The sequence below is a fragment of the Falco biarmicus genome, chromosome 3, assembly GCF_023638135.1.
Source record: "Falco biarmicus isolate bFalBia1 chromosome 3, bFalBia1.pri, whole genome shotgun sequence".
Taxonomy (NCBI): domain Eukaryota; kingdom Metazoa; phylum Chordata; class Aves; order Falconiformes; family Falconidae; genus Falco; species Falco biarmicus.
Window position 1 is genome coordinate 58,455,237 of NC_079290.1, and position 16,716 is coordinate 58,471,952.

A 16,716-nucleotide genomic window follows, 5' to 3' on the forward strand; every position below is an offset into this window, starting at 1 on the left:
AGAACACTGCTTGATGTTTTTAGAACACTGTGTTTGGAAAAAGTACAGTAGAAAGGAAAAGTATCCTCTTAAGTAAAAAAATACCACATTATCACCTAAGGTTAGAGTTATTAGTTTCATCCCAAGTAATGTAATCAGTAAGCACAGAAAAGTTTACAATTTTAGTTTTAACATAAACCAATAGTCTCTTCTTATTAAGCTGTATTTTTACAAAGTCTTCTACACAGTTATTCTTCTGGAGAATATTTTAGGAGTGTAAAATGCTTTGATTTGATTTAAAAATAAAGTGAATTTTGAGACTGAGCTGCCTTGCAGGAAGACCTGGTGGGATTTTTTTTGTTGGTCTTTTTTGATATTAAAAAAAAAAGTTGGAAGGGATGTACAGGTCATGCAAAAACCAAGCTGACGTGTGTTTATCTGGAGCTAGCAATATGGCACAATACAGTACTGGTGCAAAAGAAGCACGCAGTTTAAACTTATCCCACCTCTGTATCTGCAGAACATACATGTTCCACAAAGATGACAACTCTCAGTAATGACCTCCCATGTGATCTTTCAATGTGTTTCTTGTCAAATTAAAAACAGATTCTCACAGTGACATCAGTACTAATTACTCCACAAAAGCCTAGAAACCTGAAGTCCAATACTTTTTTTTCAGAACTGGTTCATAAACACCTAAATCATACATGTAATAACCCTCGTTCCAAAGAACTTTAATTCAAAATTACCTTTTGGGAAAATAGAGTGCTGCAACTTCAGGTTCCAAAGCTTTTAGGTCCTCCAAGTAAATATCATCAGGTCCCTGATGATGACTTCGCTTGTGCACCCCTATTAATTTTAACAAATAAGATTATTAAGATGATGCTATCCAGATGCATTAAAGAGAAATGTGATTGTAAGAGACTCAGACTTACTTGTAGCTTTTATAAATGCAAGAGTTTAAATATACTTTTAGACAGGTAAGACTTTAAATAGAAAACATGGAATAGGCACTTTTATACTACTTCCACTACGGCCTCAAATTTGGTAGACCACACTGAAGGAGAAAATCAACAGCTTTATTATATACCTTTCTTTTTTGAAGGAGAGTCCATTTTTGTTGTTGGCTTTGTTTCTGGTAAAGGGTCCACCAACAGCCTGGAATGATGATCAGCATCTAATGGCAATGGATCTTGTGGTTCTATGATTGCAGAAGCAAGAGAATCTTTAACATCCATCTGCTTAAGCAGAGGATGAGTTCTTGGCTCAGGTTTCAGTACTGTACAGACAGAATCTTTCACATCATCATCATCTTCAACTTCATCAGAGCTGAGAATGACCCTAAAATGAGTCTTCTCTGATGGAGTAATGGTAGCTGTTCTGAGATGTTCCAGTTTCTCTTTCTTGCTTATCTGAAAAACAAGACTGGTCAATCCTTTCACTTCACGTTTGTTTTATTCTGGTCTAAACATTGAATTTGTACTCATGGTAAAATTCTGGTCACAAATACACCAGGTAAGAATTTAAACATGTATTTTAGCAACATAAAACATGCCCCACCTTATTAGCAAAGTCCCCTGCAACAGAAGCTTCATACGAGCTTATTTACAAGTTCAGTAAAGAAATTGGCATAGAGGAAATGCTGACTTGACTAAACCAGAGCAAGAAAAAAGGATAAATGTGGACATATCAGGGCTTCTGTCACCAGCTGTCCTGTTAGATACCAAATTTACTCTATCAAGGCTAAAATTCCTCTGGAATGAACTAGAAATTAGCCTATAATAAAGGAAATTAATTTCTCAAGTTTCTTTCTTCGGTTTCTAACTAAAAATTTTAAAATTTCAGACTTTTACTGTTAGGTTTTCTGAAATTACTTTGTTGACCAGCTTTTGAACGTAACATATTCTACTATCTTCCAGCCACAAGGGGGCGCTACTTCCCCATTTCAGCTGAAGCCTTCTCAAGAACCGCGGCAGATTTCCAGTCTTAGGACACAATTTGAGATACGTCAAATCTCAGTTCACAAAGTGAGAGCCGACAATAAGTTTACCTTGGTTGATTCTGGGAATCCTCCCCACGTCCATTCCATGTGAGATTCAGATCTCAACAAGCTCTCAGCAGGTTTAACTTCCAGTTCTGAATCACTTTTAGGGCAGACTGGCTCAGAGAAAGGGCTAGCAAATCAACAATTAAAAAAAAAAAAAAAAAAGAAAAAAAAAAGCAAGCTACAGTGTTTAAAATGCGTTTGTTGTGCAGCTACTTTGTTAAGACTTTTCTACAGCTTAACAGGGCTTCAATTATACAGCAACATGGCAAGAAGCCCAGCAGGGTTTTCAGACTGAGAATTAGGTTAAAACCAAAATCACATTAAAGGACTTACATAAGCCATCACCCTAAACAGATTCCTTCACTCTGTCTGCAGTGTAGGTATAGCTCTCCCCTCAGCCCATGCTCCATTTTTCAAACAAAACAGAACACAACAACAGAGTTTAATCTAAAAGTAAGACAGAAATTAGCTTCAAGTTCCTTTCCTCTGTAAAAATATAGCATTTAAGCTTGCTATGCCAAGACTTGAGTAATTGAAGTCCTGCAAACCGAACTCACAAATGCACAAAACAACACCAATTCCCAATGCAGCAAAAACAATATAAACAAAGTAACTTTGGAGAGGGGAGATCACTTGAAAACTTCCTTCAGATGTGTTTGGTCTATATGACTTTTCAAAATCCATCCTGTTTTTCCTATAGTGGTTATTATCCATAAATCCGAAACAGACCTCTGAAATTTACTTTAGCCAAGACTATTTTTAAGCTGGAAAAAAACCCTCTGCAAAATGCTAGAAAGGTATTATTTCAAAATCATTTTGCTCTTATGATCTTAGCAAGGACAGGAAACACAACAGGTTATTTTAAAGTAGCATTTAGTGTTGGGACAGATCCAAACCTCTTCTTTCTTGAACAGGGCAATTATACTGTCTATTATTGAAATGCTCTTTTTACACTTTGACATTCACAGTGTATTCTGGTTTGTTTGGGGTTTAGATAGATATAGATATATATATACACACACATATGAAATCCTCAATATTTGATTTTGAATTTTAAGTACAGGAACTGGACACAGCACTCCAGATGTGGACTGACCAGTGTTGAGTGTAATGGGATGATCACATCTCGGTGTCTGCTAGTAACACCCCTCCAGATGCAGCCCTGGACCCAATCTGCCTTTGGTGCTGCAGCGGTGCTTTGACGACTCACGTTCAGCTTGCCGTCCACAGGAGCCCTGGGCCCTTTCAGCAAGGCTGCTGCCCAGCCACACACATCCGAGCCCGTACTGGGCTCTTTGGTTATGCCACCCCAGGTCCAGGGCTCTGCACTTGTTGCACTGGGAAAGGCTTCATCCTGATTTAAGAGATCTTTTACAGTGAGAACAATCATTCACCAGAACAGCCTTCCCAGGAAAGTGGTCCCCATCACAGGATATTTTCAATTTGTGACTGGTTGGGATGCAAGATATCTCATCTCGTCTCCCTTTCCCACAAAAGGCTGGACCAGGTGATCTTTCAAGGTCCCTCCTAACTTGGGCTGTTCTATGACATAACACTGAAATTTTACAGTAACCCCTACAGGTATTCAATGTGTGGAATTCCCTCCCCCTTACAAAATTCCTGCAACAAGTAGTTATCTAATGCAGCATCACATCTGAAAACTTTCTGGAGGTTCGTGGAGCCAGGGTTTTGCAGTATCATACAAGGCTAAACTGATCACAATTCGGACTGTAAAAACAGACAGTACACAGATCAGATCACGATCCAGACAGTAAGAATCCCTCATATTACTCAAACTGACACAAAATCCAAGACAGAAGGAAGTTTAAACATGTCTACAGTGGTGACTCATGTCACTGTCAGCTTCCAACCTTTATCATCAGGAACACAAAAAAGAACCCATTTAAAGATTTCCTCCCTCAGTTCTCCTGTAACAATTTTCCACAGAAATTACATTTTCTGTACTGTTAGGAGGGCTTATTTAAAGTAACAGATCGATGAAAATACATGTACATATTTGTTTTCAATGGAATCTTCAAAAGGAAGAATATGAACTCATTTTCTCTACATGCCAAATCCACCTATAACACAAGTCAACTGGAAGCCATACAGACATTAACCTGTTTCTAAGCCTAATTCTTATTAATATTCAGCAGTACCTGCAAAAGATTTAATACTTCAGGACTTTGAGAACCTAAGTCCTGAACCTAAGTTTTCCACTGTCATTCTCAGGGAGAAGTCTTTAGTTAAAAAGGTACATGCTTGTACTAATGATTTAATCATGCTAGTATTGCTGTTAAAACAGACAGAATATTGATGGTATCAGGTATCCAATAGTTGATCGCTATGTTTCTTAGTTTTATTACAGTGAATCGGACAAGCAGAAGTGTCCTCATTGAAAAGACTTAGGCTATTACCTTCCCTTAGCTCCCTGCAAGGGTTCTGAAGAGCAAGACAACCAACCTCAACTAAAACTCAATTAGCTTTTCCAGATCTCCAGAAAGGAGGTTATTAAAACCTACCATTTCTCTTCCACGTTACGATGGCTACATTATAAAAATTCTTTCTTTGGTGGCTTAGGAGAAATAATTTCATGCAAAATTTATCTTCTTCTTGATGGTTCATGTGAGAGACAATCCCCACCCCCCAGCTGCCCAAAGAGGGAAAAGAAAATTGCCAATTTCTGTGTTGCACTGCAACGTGTACTGGATAGCTTCTTGTTTAAAAAAAAAAAAAAAAAAGAACCAAAACTATAAGGAGCCTAGGCATCTCACATGATGCACAAACAAGTTGTTAAAAGCAGACTATCCCCTAAATATGTAAACAAGAAGAGAGACATGAATCACATATCCAAGATATAGCCTGGTAGTCTCTGTTAACTAGAGTTTTATAAACTCAAAAGGAGTATCAGCCTCTGTGCTGCCATTATCTGGGTGATACAACCCATACAACACCGCGTCAGTCCTCAGGGTCAAACACTGTGACTACTTTTCAGTCACAAACCACAAACGTTTAGGGAACATTTGAAGGCTACACATCACCAAGTACAACTGAGGATGTGGTTGTCACCCCAAAACATGAAAAGGAATGATAATGGGATTTCCTGTCCAACTGCTTCTGTTCATTAACAAGCTATGGACTGGGGGAATGAGCAGGCTCCAAGCATGGTGTTACACATTCAGACTACTGAGGCCACAGCTTTGGAAAAACTCAAAGCAGAGAGATTACATACACTTCAAGAAGTATTTTCTGAAGCTTAATCTCTTCTGTTCTGCACTACCACCTATTGATACAGAAGAACAGGCACCTGTGCACTGAGCAGCTGACATGCATCAATGGGTATCTCACAAAGGCTGACCGGTAATCCTCACTGACACTGAATGTATCTGCTGTGAGGCAGTTTTCTTAGTCAAACTGAACAGCAGTAAAACTATACACTCAAAGTATTAAAATGAATCGAGATACTGCTCAGCATGCTATATACTATATATATTTGTTCTTCCTTATGTCCAATGTTCAGGAAAAGTATGAAATTTACCTCAAGTAATACTGCACAGAATGCTTTCTTTATGCGAACAGAAATCAGTATTAGTGGTGAAACCCAAAGGGTGAACCTTGAAAAATCTAGAAATGGAATGCAAGAGGAATATAATAGCATGAACATCAGAAATTGAAGAGCTTGAATGTATAAACAGAAGTGTACTAGTCACTGTAACTGAAAACTGGCGAGCTGTACTATGCCATTTGTAAGAACCCACCATCAGCTCATACTGTTTCTGGTATCTCTGAATAACCAGAGATACCACAATTCCAGTAACACAAATCTGTTCTGAAGTAGAATATGATTCAAGTTTAGGACCTAGCCTTACCTCCAGTAATTTGTGTTTCTTCACCTGGTAAAAGCTAACTTACATATTCAACATTGCTTTATGGCACATCAAGTGTTGTTTATGCTAGGGTGAATCACAGAGAACATATTCATTTTCCACACACTTCCCAATCTAAAGAAATTTTATTAAGTGTATTTTCTTTCTTTACTAGTGAATTTTAGTAAGAAAGTTGTTGGTTTTTATTTGAGTGGGATAAAAAAAAAAAGCCACAAATTGTGTTTCATACATACAGTGGAGAAGGCAGCCATTACAAATTCAAAGTAAGTATCAAATGCTGCATTTGGTACCACAGAAGTTAGGCATGTCTGAAGTTTTACAGCTCAGGGGGAAAAAATGAATGAAACAGCAATTAATATTTTTTAATTATTAATCATTATATATATAATAACATTACAAAGTGACTTACTTCTCCAGCGGGGACCAGTCTCCATCAGATAAGGGGTAATGATCCTTCGAGTGATAGATCAAAGATTCTTTCTGTTCTTCACCCTTTGGTGATGAATTTGAGGAACCTCTATGGAGATACACGGGACATTAAGTCAGCTATAAGAAATCGTCATTATCAATTCAGTTAGAAAATTTACTTATATATTATTCAAAACTCAAAATTCAAAGAAAGGAGTGTATATCTTCATAAATTCCTTCTTCGCAACACACCTTTATGTAACTTAAAATGTATATGAAAACTATTATTAATACTTGAAAATACTGCAAGTTTAAAAATCTACTACTCCAACACATAGTAATTTAATATTGAAAAAGCCACAATAGCATAAATGATATTACTCTATACAGCTAACTAGTATTACCAAACCCCAAAGATGAAAATAAAAATTTACACATAACCGTTATTATGTAAATGTTAGAATCACTGGAAAAGTTAAATAGAAAAGGTAGTTTTGACAACGCAGTTTACACTGCACATTTCACAATTTAAAACCAGTCAGAAAATAGGAATATGCATTAGCCTCACAATTTACCCAACAGTTTACAAATTAACATGAACTACAATAAGTAGCTAAAGTGCTGTACTTTTCTAAACAGTGGGGTTTGTTTTGCACTGGGAACTCTACTCAAGTGTCTATAGCAAAAAAACCTGCCAACCAATCAACAGCAAGACCTATTGAGTAAGCATGCACTATATTTTACACAGAAGTCCCTTTTAAATATCACCATCATAAGTACTTCAGATCTTTTTACAGCTCTCTGAATTTAATGGAATTAATAGCTATTCTCAGGATACAACTAACTTGTTTTGAGGTTAGATCAAGGGCATCATGGCTATACAGTGGATAGACTACAAGGAAGATAAGCCTGGACTTTTGAGTGTAAAATGCATTAGAAATTAAGACATTATTATGAAAGAAAAAAGCATTTTTCTTTATTTTCAACACTGTTGCACTGGACCTTTTTGGAACACTAATGCTAATTTCTCTTACGGATAGAGAAAAAAAAGATTTTAACATTATCTACTAAAATACATAAATATTTAGAATTTACATGCCTATGCAAAACAGCCCATTAGACCATAAGCAGTTACAGTGATCTACCTAATTTGCACAAGTCTTTCACTTGGAAGACAGTCTAGACTGTGTTAAATACAGGACTCTACAAACATCTTAATATCTCCACTTCTCATTCAGTAGTAGTACTCTTATGAAACTTGATGGTAACAGCTTGACTTGAGAGCTACAGACTGTACATCCTCGGTATTCATAAACCAAGCTAACCGTGACACAAAGATGTTTCATGCTGTCTTTGTCTGTATGCAGTGCTAAGTATCTCCAAAAAAGGAAAAAGGTATTCTTGAACAACTAAATAAACACACGCAAAAAATCAGAGGTCCTCAACATTATGACTTCAGAGGGGGGCAAGATGACACACAAATGTTACTGAACAGATTTTATTCACTGGAAATTAGTGATCAAGTTATTTCATATGAAGCATAAACAAAACAAAAAAACAAAACAAAAAAAATCAAATTTCATCCATAAGTGAATAAATCTGAATGCTAAAAATCAAAATGCAGTCAAAGATTACTGAAACAAAGAGGAAAATCAGTATGCATTATCTTGAATTTATAAGTTGCACTACCAACTCTAATTTATTTTGCAACATTTATAAACAGTGCTACCACTCCTAATCCTTATCCACTTCATACATGGTCTAAATAAATACGTAAGATTTTAGAGACAGATAACTACTTTAACTCTTTAACATCTTAGCACTGCAGAAATAATGCCCCCTGTTTCTGAGTTGTACACACTGTAATCTCAGTCCTCCTGGTATTATTTTAGGTAAGTTAAGCACTATTAATATATCTAAATCACAGCTAGAAAATACAAAGGATGTGTTTTAAAGAAAGCTGGATTTTCCCAAGAACAGAAAACAGTTTGTTTTCCACTTTGTAAGAACAGAACCAGGTAAGACATTACATACTGGTACCTGCGGCTGAATTTTTGACCTTCCTGTTGGAACATCAGCCTCCCTTTTCATTTCCCAGTTTTTCACTTTGAAATCTAAAGTGGTGTCTAACAAGTTAGTTATGTTTCTTTATTTTCTTCTTTCTCCAGAGCCACACATTTATAACAAAACCAAACTCGCTGTTATCACCTTACATGCCCACAGGATGTGAAAAGAAAGCTTACACTTTTTCACAACCATATCTTTAGGTGGGAAGAAAGCAGTGTACGCCTATAACAAGGCATTTTATTTCGTCCCTTAGTAGCCCACTGGAATAACTGTATATGAACTCCACTATCAGATAACCTACTGTCTCTGGGCTTCCATTACTGCAATGTATTTTTCCATCCTGCACTTATACTTGCTATTCACAAGAAAACAGCATTCTTTTACAAAATTTTCTTCCTTCCACATCGTAACAATCCGAGAGTTCATTTCTACTGCTCTTTGTTTATATATATGTAAAAAAATGTGGTTTCCAAATAAAAAGCTTTTTCAATATTTCATTCTAAAGGATACAAAAAATAAAACCAGAGTAACCTTTGAACGCACCGTGGTCTGTTCAGCTATGACTAAACATCTGACATTTCAATCAAGCCTTCAATTTTTTATTCATCTCTAGTCAAACTAAGATAATTGATACAATAGCAATTTGAATTCTAAACACTGAATGAAAAAAGCCATTTTTGGCCTGACATTCCTAAATTCTTCATACATTTGTAATAATTAATTAACTAAAGAAATAACAATTCATGGGTTCTATTTTCTTTCTTCCTGTACTTGATGCTTGTTTTTATTTTTCATGGTTTCACTATGACAAGTTACTGTCTTAATACCCTCACACTGAAGACTGAACAAAGATCTTGTTTTTCTTAAACTGGAAAAAACAGGAAAAATCTCAAATTAAACAAAATGCCAATTCCCAGACTTAAACAGATGAGTATCTAAATGACAATTCGTTGTCATGACAGTAAAAAAATAAGGCAAATGAACTAAGAAAGCCACAGACATTCTAGAAAACACTTTAAAATCCTAATTTTGTTTGTTGTGTTTTGTTGGTCACAGGTGTGATAACAGTTAGTATTCATGTTTTTCTGTTGCATTAACTTTTTTGATCCATACTTACTGAAGTTGAGACACCCTCAAAGACCCACAATGAAGGAGTTTTTTCAGTTATACTTTATTCTTTTATAGCAAAACGTTCTTTCAATTCCCAGACCAGATCTTTAATTTATTCAGACAGTACTACATTAAACAGTAATGCTGTCCAACAAAGCAGCTAGCTTTGTCTAAAAACTACGCCCGCTTCTTTTGTTAAGCAGCCTAAGAAACTTCCACATAAAACTGATGAGGCCGCCTTTCCTGGATTTTAAGCATTTATATGCTTGATAGCTTTCTTCTATTACTATAATCTTTCCTATTACTCATATAAGCTTCTTCAGCTTATTGGTACGTGCTACCACTTTACCACAAGCTCCACTTTGCTAACAGTTTATCTACTTCAAAATTCCTGACTGATTTTTTCCCGCTCCTTTATGACTACACAGATGTAAGGAATTATCTTTTCTAATGTGAAGGATCATTAACTTACGTAGTTTTCCGTTACCAAAGTAAACTTGGAAGATACAGAGAAGTCAAATTCAGATGAGGTGTACTACAGGCATTCCACACTGCAGTTTATGTAGAGTTTACCAAACACTCTAGAAGATGATGGCAACACTTCTTTACCAGAATGGCCTTAATTGGATTTTATATTCATAATAAAATGGCCAAACTTGAAAGGTTCTAGAAGAACCTAGAAAGAGGTTCTGTAACTCTTACAGTTACTGAGTTAAGAGTTACAGTTTCTCCTCTAGAAAGAGGTGGAAGATAATGGTTTGGAGTTCTGTTTGTTTGAGGAAAAGCCTACCCAAAGCCTATTGAAACTTATGCACTGCTAGCACAGAGGAAAGGTACAAGTTACATGTTCAATGTTCAGTGATAACAATGAAAGCAGTCAGGAAGTATCTGATAGCTTACCTTAGGGGTTGAACACTTTTTTCATCATCTGAGCTTATTTCCATTTCAAAAATCTCTTCCGTCCCAGTAGAAGAGATCTGATCTTCCTTCCTGCTATCTTGTTTGTATTTCTTTCTTCTTCTTTTTTTCTTCTTCACAGAACCTGGTGTGAATACAGTCTCTGTTTCCACAGTGTGTGGAATTTCTGAGTTTGCACATGTCCTCTCATTTTCACCTGATTTCAAATGATTGTCAGTATCTTTAAAAAACTGGTCTTCAGTGGGTATTGGAGATGTTGCCAAATATGCAGGAACTTTTTCCTAAGCCAAAAAAGAAAATAAAGAACAGACTATATTTTTTACTATGTTTTGTGCATACAGGATAGTTGTCAGCTACAGATTAATCCCTGCATCTATATTTAGACACAAAACCATGTAACAGCCCAGTGGTATGAAGGTGATATCCAGAAAAGAACCACGTTCACTGGAAGGATTACAAAAAGTTCAGAGAAATGAATGCTAGTATTCTTACCGTTTCAGACATACGTAATTGATTTTGCTAGCAAAACAAATACCCAGTCAGTAGAATGTTTTCAAAATTATCTGCTCTTGTGCACATCAGTTCTATCCAGGCTTAGTAAATGTGTTAATAGGCTAATTAGATCCACTGCTGTCTCCTTATTTCGAAACAATTTCACAGAAAGGTGTAGGTTAGAAGGGACATCTGGAGAATATCTGGTCCAATCTTCTGTTTAAAGTAGGGCCTCAGGTTAGGTTATCCAAGGCAAAGGCTGAGTATCTCCAGTGAGGGAGTGTCTACCACCTCTCTAGACAACCCATTCCTGTGTTATATTGTTCTCATAGCAAAAGATTTTTCTTATATCCAGCTGGAATTTTCCCCTTTGTCCTATTCACCAGGCATCCTTGTGAAGAGAATGCTTCCATCTGCTCTGTAACTACTTGTAGGTACTGTAAGACTGTGGTTAGATCCCTCTGAGTCTTCTCTTCTCTAGGCTGAACACAATCATTTCCAGCAACCTTCCTTCTTATTTCAACTTCTCCAACCCTCTGATCACCTTGGTGGCTCTCTACTAGACTCCTTCCAATTTTCCATGTCTCTCCTGAACTGGGGAGACCACAACTGCATTCCAGGTTTGGTCTAACATATACTAGGTTGAGTGGGACAATCCCACATGCCTCCATCTGCTGGCTCTACTCCTGCCGATGCTGCCTAGGACACACTTGCCTTCACTGCTGCCAAGGCACACTGCTGGCCTTTACAGTAGAGATGCATTTCATCCAGTCAGACCCCAGCCTGTACTGCTGTGTGGAGTTCTTCCAACCCAGATGCAAGACTTCACATTTATCTTAGTTAAACCTTGTGCAAATCTTCACCAACTGGGAGACTGGATCAACAAGTTGGCTCTTTTTCTGGCCTGTCTACCTCCCCTCCCTGTTCAGCGTTACCCACAAAACTGGTGAAGATGCGTTCAGTCTCGTCATCCATGTCAGAAATTACTTATATAAAGTATCTTTCAAAAAGAAAACCGTGAATATAATTTACTCGCTAAAACCAACAACCAACCAACTCTCTATTAATTACAACTCACTGCCTTATGAAGGAACAATTCAAATGAAGGCAAAGCTTAACCAATGGACTGCCTGGGGTTTATTTGCATTGTAACAAGAAATTTAAAGATACTGACACCGAGATTGAAAGAAACACTGCGAAAGGACAAAGTGGAACAAAAACAGAGAATGGAATCTGCATAGCAAGGAGAAAAAGTTACCGAGCTTAATTTCACGGTAAGAATAGAACTAATTACAAAACGACTGTTATTTTACAGGACTCTTACACAGATTAGTCAGGAACTACACTGTGATCAGAAACAGCCAGAGCACTGATACTACTTTTGATGTCTTCAAAGCCTGAACTGATAATATTTAATATTAAATTCAATTTCTCCACTGAGTTAAGAGTTACAGACCACGTTTTATCCCAGTAATTGTAAAGTAGAGAGAAGTGGAGAAAGGAGAACAAAAAACAGCTTTATACTGCACTGATACAGATTTTGCATTGTAAAAAACCTCCAAATAAAATGATAGCACCTAAAAGTTAATATTCTATACAATTAATGACAATAAATCCAGAATAGCAAGACAAAATAATAAAAAAAAAACAAACAAAAAAATCCACCAAAAACCAGAGGAAAGGTTAGAAGAAAACTGGCTGAAAAATGATGCCTAAAAGTTACATTATAGTAGTCCCGATTTATGTGAATTGAGGTGTGTGGTATTACTTCTGAAAGTCCAGATGTGAAAACAGCAAAGACTGACCAATTGAAAGAACTTTTCTGAATCCATCGAGAACTCTAGGAGAGCTTTATCATTTATACCTTAAGCATAGCTTCAAGAAGTGACCACAAGGACAAACTGATCAGTAGCAGAAATACTGAGAAAAAAATAAATTATGAAAGCACTAAAACCAACTCAGTCCTCTGCTTTGTAGCTAACTCAATCTATAGTTTTGGCATGAACTACCAGCTTTCTGAAACACATTATACACAGATAAGGCACTCGTTATAAATTAAAACATACTAAGCAAGTGCAATAGCTCCTTTAAAACACTGTGCTGGGAACAACAGTAGTGGTTATCACCCCTGCTTTCTGAAAAGTCTTAAGACTGATCAGTTCCCACCAATGGCTGACACAGCCCATATCTATAAACAATTGCTTTCAGGTTTGATTTTAATCATGGTATATGCTAAAACAGAACACAACCTTCCTTTCTCTTAAATGTTATCATTTGGGGTCTCAATGCTTAAATTCTCCTTCCGCTTTAAATTATATTTAACTCCTTTCAAGATGACAGCTTCCTCCAATCACTCACAGTAAACAAGCAGCATAAACTATAAAGTGGATGAAGCTCATTTCCTTGAAAGTCTGACTCCTAATAAACAACAGGAAATTAACACTTCATCTTTTACTTCACTGAGACTTTTTTTTCCCTCTCTCCTTTAATGGGCTATTTTCATTAAACTTTTTGGAACTTTGTATTTAGAACTGCTTTCCTTCTGTCTTATTAAAAAATGCCAACAGATTCAAAAGCAAGCAAAACCAAAGCTCAGGACTGACAAATACTATGACTATATAGGTCCCACATCCTTAGGAAATCAGACTAAAAATGAACTATTATTCCCGTTTTTCAGAGGCTCATTAGCTTGCAGTTGCAACAGGTTCTTGGGAAATTTAATTACTGTATTATAATACAGGATATATTCTCAAGTCAAGGAAGATACTGTTAACTGGTGGAAGTTCATATATAAAATTGTGAAAAACTATGCTAAAAGCTGTAAGAAAAATTAAAAACATGCCAAAACAGACAACCTTTATTAGTACAGAGGTCAGTAGCACAAGCTATAAGAACTTAAGGCAAAAATTATTATAAGGCACTGCAGTTTATGTAACTGCAGTCAACAAGAATGAATATACCAAAATAAAGTAAAAAATCCAACAAATCTTTTTTTAATTAGAGCATTACTTGAAAAAGTAGTTACTTTTTTATCACTGATAGGACTGTGCAAAGCACCAGGCATCTTGGTGGCATATGAAAGTGATGTTAAGGTTCAGTCACAGAAAATGTAGCTTTCATAAAAGTTACAATATTGACAACATTATGTTAAGCATTTTTAACACACTACTCTGTTAATACTGCACACAAAGCTCTTACATTTTCCTCCTCAGTTTCTTGTACAAAGAAAGCTTCTCCATTGTCACCCAGTTTCATATGAAGATCAACAGCATCGCCATTAATTTCTATATCAATCTGCAGAAAGAGACAATTTAATGTAAATAATTCGTCATAGAGGAAAGCACTGACCTCAAGGCCCACTTAGCTCTGACAGTAAACTTTGTTCTATTGTATAATCGCGTCTCATTGTCCTCACTCCGTTATAAGAGACATTTCAAAAAGCAATGTTCTTTATTTTGTTAACCTGCAAAATATATCATGTTCCTAGCAGAGAACCTAACACCTACAAGAAAAATAGGAAAAAAATTAAAAAACATCTAAAGACTGAATCTTGTTCAATTAATCTGGAGAGCTAGAAGCATAAATAATATTCATTGATCTAGTCTTTATTTCCCTGAAGAATAATTGAGACTGTTCATATGTTTAAAGCTCAGCCTGAATTGGGGCCTGGTATAAATCTGAGTCCCGAGTACCAGGAGTTCAAGACAACAAACAGGAAGCCTCCTGGAGACAGGCTTTGCTTCAAAGGGATAGAGATTTGCCACAATTACTTCTGCAACTCAGTTAATGTTTCAGATTTTCCTTCTCATGAATTTATGGGGATATGACATAGGACCACAACCCTTCTGCAATCACCGTGCTTTTGTCAGATGAAGAATGGTTTTGTTCTTATAGAAAGATACTTTAACTTGGATTACATTGTACAGGTGGGAGAGAGTACCCTTCCCCACATGTATGAAATAAAGGAAAAAGGAAAAAAAAAAAAAAGCCTTTCAAAAACCAAAATACAGTTATTTTACTTTCTCCTCTTTGTGAAACCTTGGGCATCCAGTTAAGTTTCATTTCAAATTTTTCCAAGCAAACTGTGTTCAGTATTCAGATAAAATTCCGATATTTTCCAGTAAATCTGCTTTTCTGTATATCTGCATTTAGCCTAGCTAATTAAAAATAATTTAATACATGTCAGACAGAAACACAATGGACTTGCCTTGCTGCAGAAAATGCCAATAGCATTTCAGATTATATATAGGTTAAACACTTCTGTCAAAAGGAGACCAAGTTAAATACTGTAATTGCTATGAGAGATCCAATATGTACATTACTCAAATTCTAGTTTCCTGTCAATACAAAACAAAAAATTAAACCCTAAGCCATACATCTAGCACTGTGATACAAACACTTATATTTATAGTTGGGTATCATGACATGAAACGGCCAGTCAAGAAAGGAAAGAGAACTAATTTTAAGATTAGCACATACTGCCAAGAAAAAAAAACACAACAAAAACCCCAAACACCACTACAGAGCTAAGACAGACAGTATTCATGTATCGTAATCCACTCTGTTATTTGCCCATTTATGAGAATAAAACCATTAGCCACATTAGAAACCCAACCATAGGGTATGATAAATTACAGGAAGATTAAGCAAACATGCCTGGGGACTATACCCAAATGCTTAAGATAGCAGCTTTTCTTTTTCCCCACAAGAACTGAAAGGTTTTGATCTGAAAAACATATTTATTTCACTACTGAACACAGTTTATTCTTAAAATACTTTCTTGAATTTCCAACTCACTAACAGAAGGGTTTTTTTTAGAAAAACTTACCTTAATGTTTCTTTTTTTCAACCTTTTCTTTATGTTGATTTAGATAGACAAATATCTGTACTTTTAGTACCTATACCTCACACTGGTTTCTGGAGACTTCAGTATGTATCTTAAGTATAGAGCTGAAGCACAGATACGCATATTTTGTGTTCCCATACATCTTGAGACTACCAATTGATCCTAGCCTCATGACATGCCAGTGAAAAATGCATACACAACACAGCAATAAACATGCAATTGACTACTAAAAGAACAGTCAAATGCAGAATGGCAACTCCAAGGATGAAGGGAGCAAGAAGCAGCACCCATCCACTCAAGCAAAAGCTGAGAAGTACATTGACAGCCTAGTACAGCAGGTACCAAGAGCAGATGTTTCTACTATTCAACAGCTTTTTAGAGGTACCCAGAAGCTGAAATCCTCTCAAATTTGGTTCAGCTTCTCAGAAGTGTAATTGAAGACATCCAGCAAGCTCAAGTTTCATGTCATTCCTGTTGTATGTATATCTCACTTGCTTAGACATTAGAAGTACAGCTACATCACCTCTCTCATACCTTGCCAAAAAACTGTAATGTATTCAGTTGCAGAATTGTTAAGGAAAATCAAATCTGTCATTGGTGTGCACATAAAGAAAAGTACTAGCAAGTGGAAGATCAAAACAAAAAAATGAAACAAGGAAACTGCTGCTAGCCTGTGTTACTATGATTAACTTGCAACTTTAATGCATGTAACTCCCAGTATGGACTATTAACAAAAAGGTCCCAATATAACTGTTCTTTTAGTTGCACTTTATTCTCCTTTTACCACCAAAATATAAAAATGGAGGCAGTTTCCTGCCGTGTCCTTTCACTTCTTAGAAAAGCAGCATATAATCTTAAGATTTTATGATCTGTTTAAATCAGTCCATCCTTTTGTAGCACATCCCCAGGCAATACTGCCATACACAGTATTCCCTACTGACAGTAATGCAAAGTCCCATCCC

General features: G+C 36.3%; 1 protein-coding gene across 7 annotated transcripts in view; it reads right to left on the reverse strand.

Annotated features, from left to right (window-relative positions):
- LPIN2 (lipin 2) overlaps positions 1 to 16,716 on the reverse strand; it is a 47,264-nt gene that overhangs the window by 14,807 nt on the left and 15,741 nt on the right. For all 7 annotated transcript variants that reach the window (XM_056330083.1, XM_056330087.1, XM_056330082.1 and 4 more), the window contains 6 exons: positions 14,107 to 14,202; positions 10,399 to 10,697; positions 6,323 to 6,430; positions 2,030 to 2,153; positions 1,070 to 1,391; positions 729 to 828 (listed from right to left, as the gene is read on the reverse strand). In XM_056330083.1, the coding sequence (XP_056186058.1) occupies positions 729 to 828; positions 1,070 to 1,391; positions 2,030 to 2,153; positions 6,323 to 6,430; positions 10,399 to 10,697; positions 14,107 to 14,202 (1,049 nt within the window). The remainder of the gene's footprint in view (positions 1 to 728; positions 829 to 1,069; positions 1,392 to 2,029; positions 2,154 to 6,322; positions 6,431 to 10,398; positions 10,698 to 14,106; positions 14,203 to 16,716) is intronic.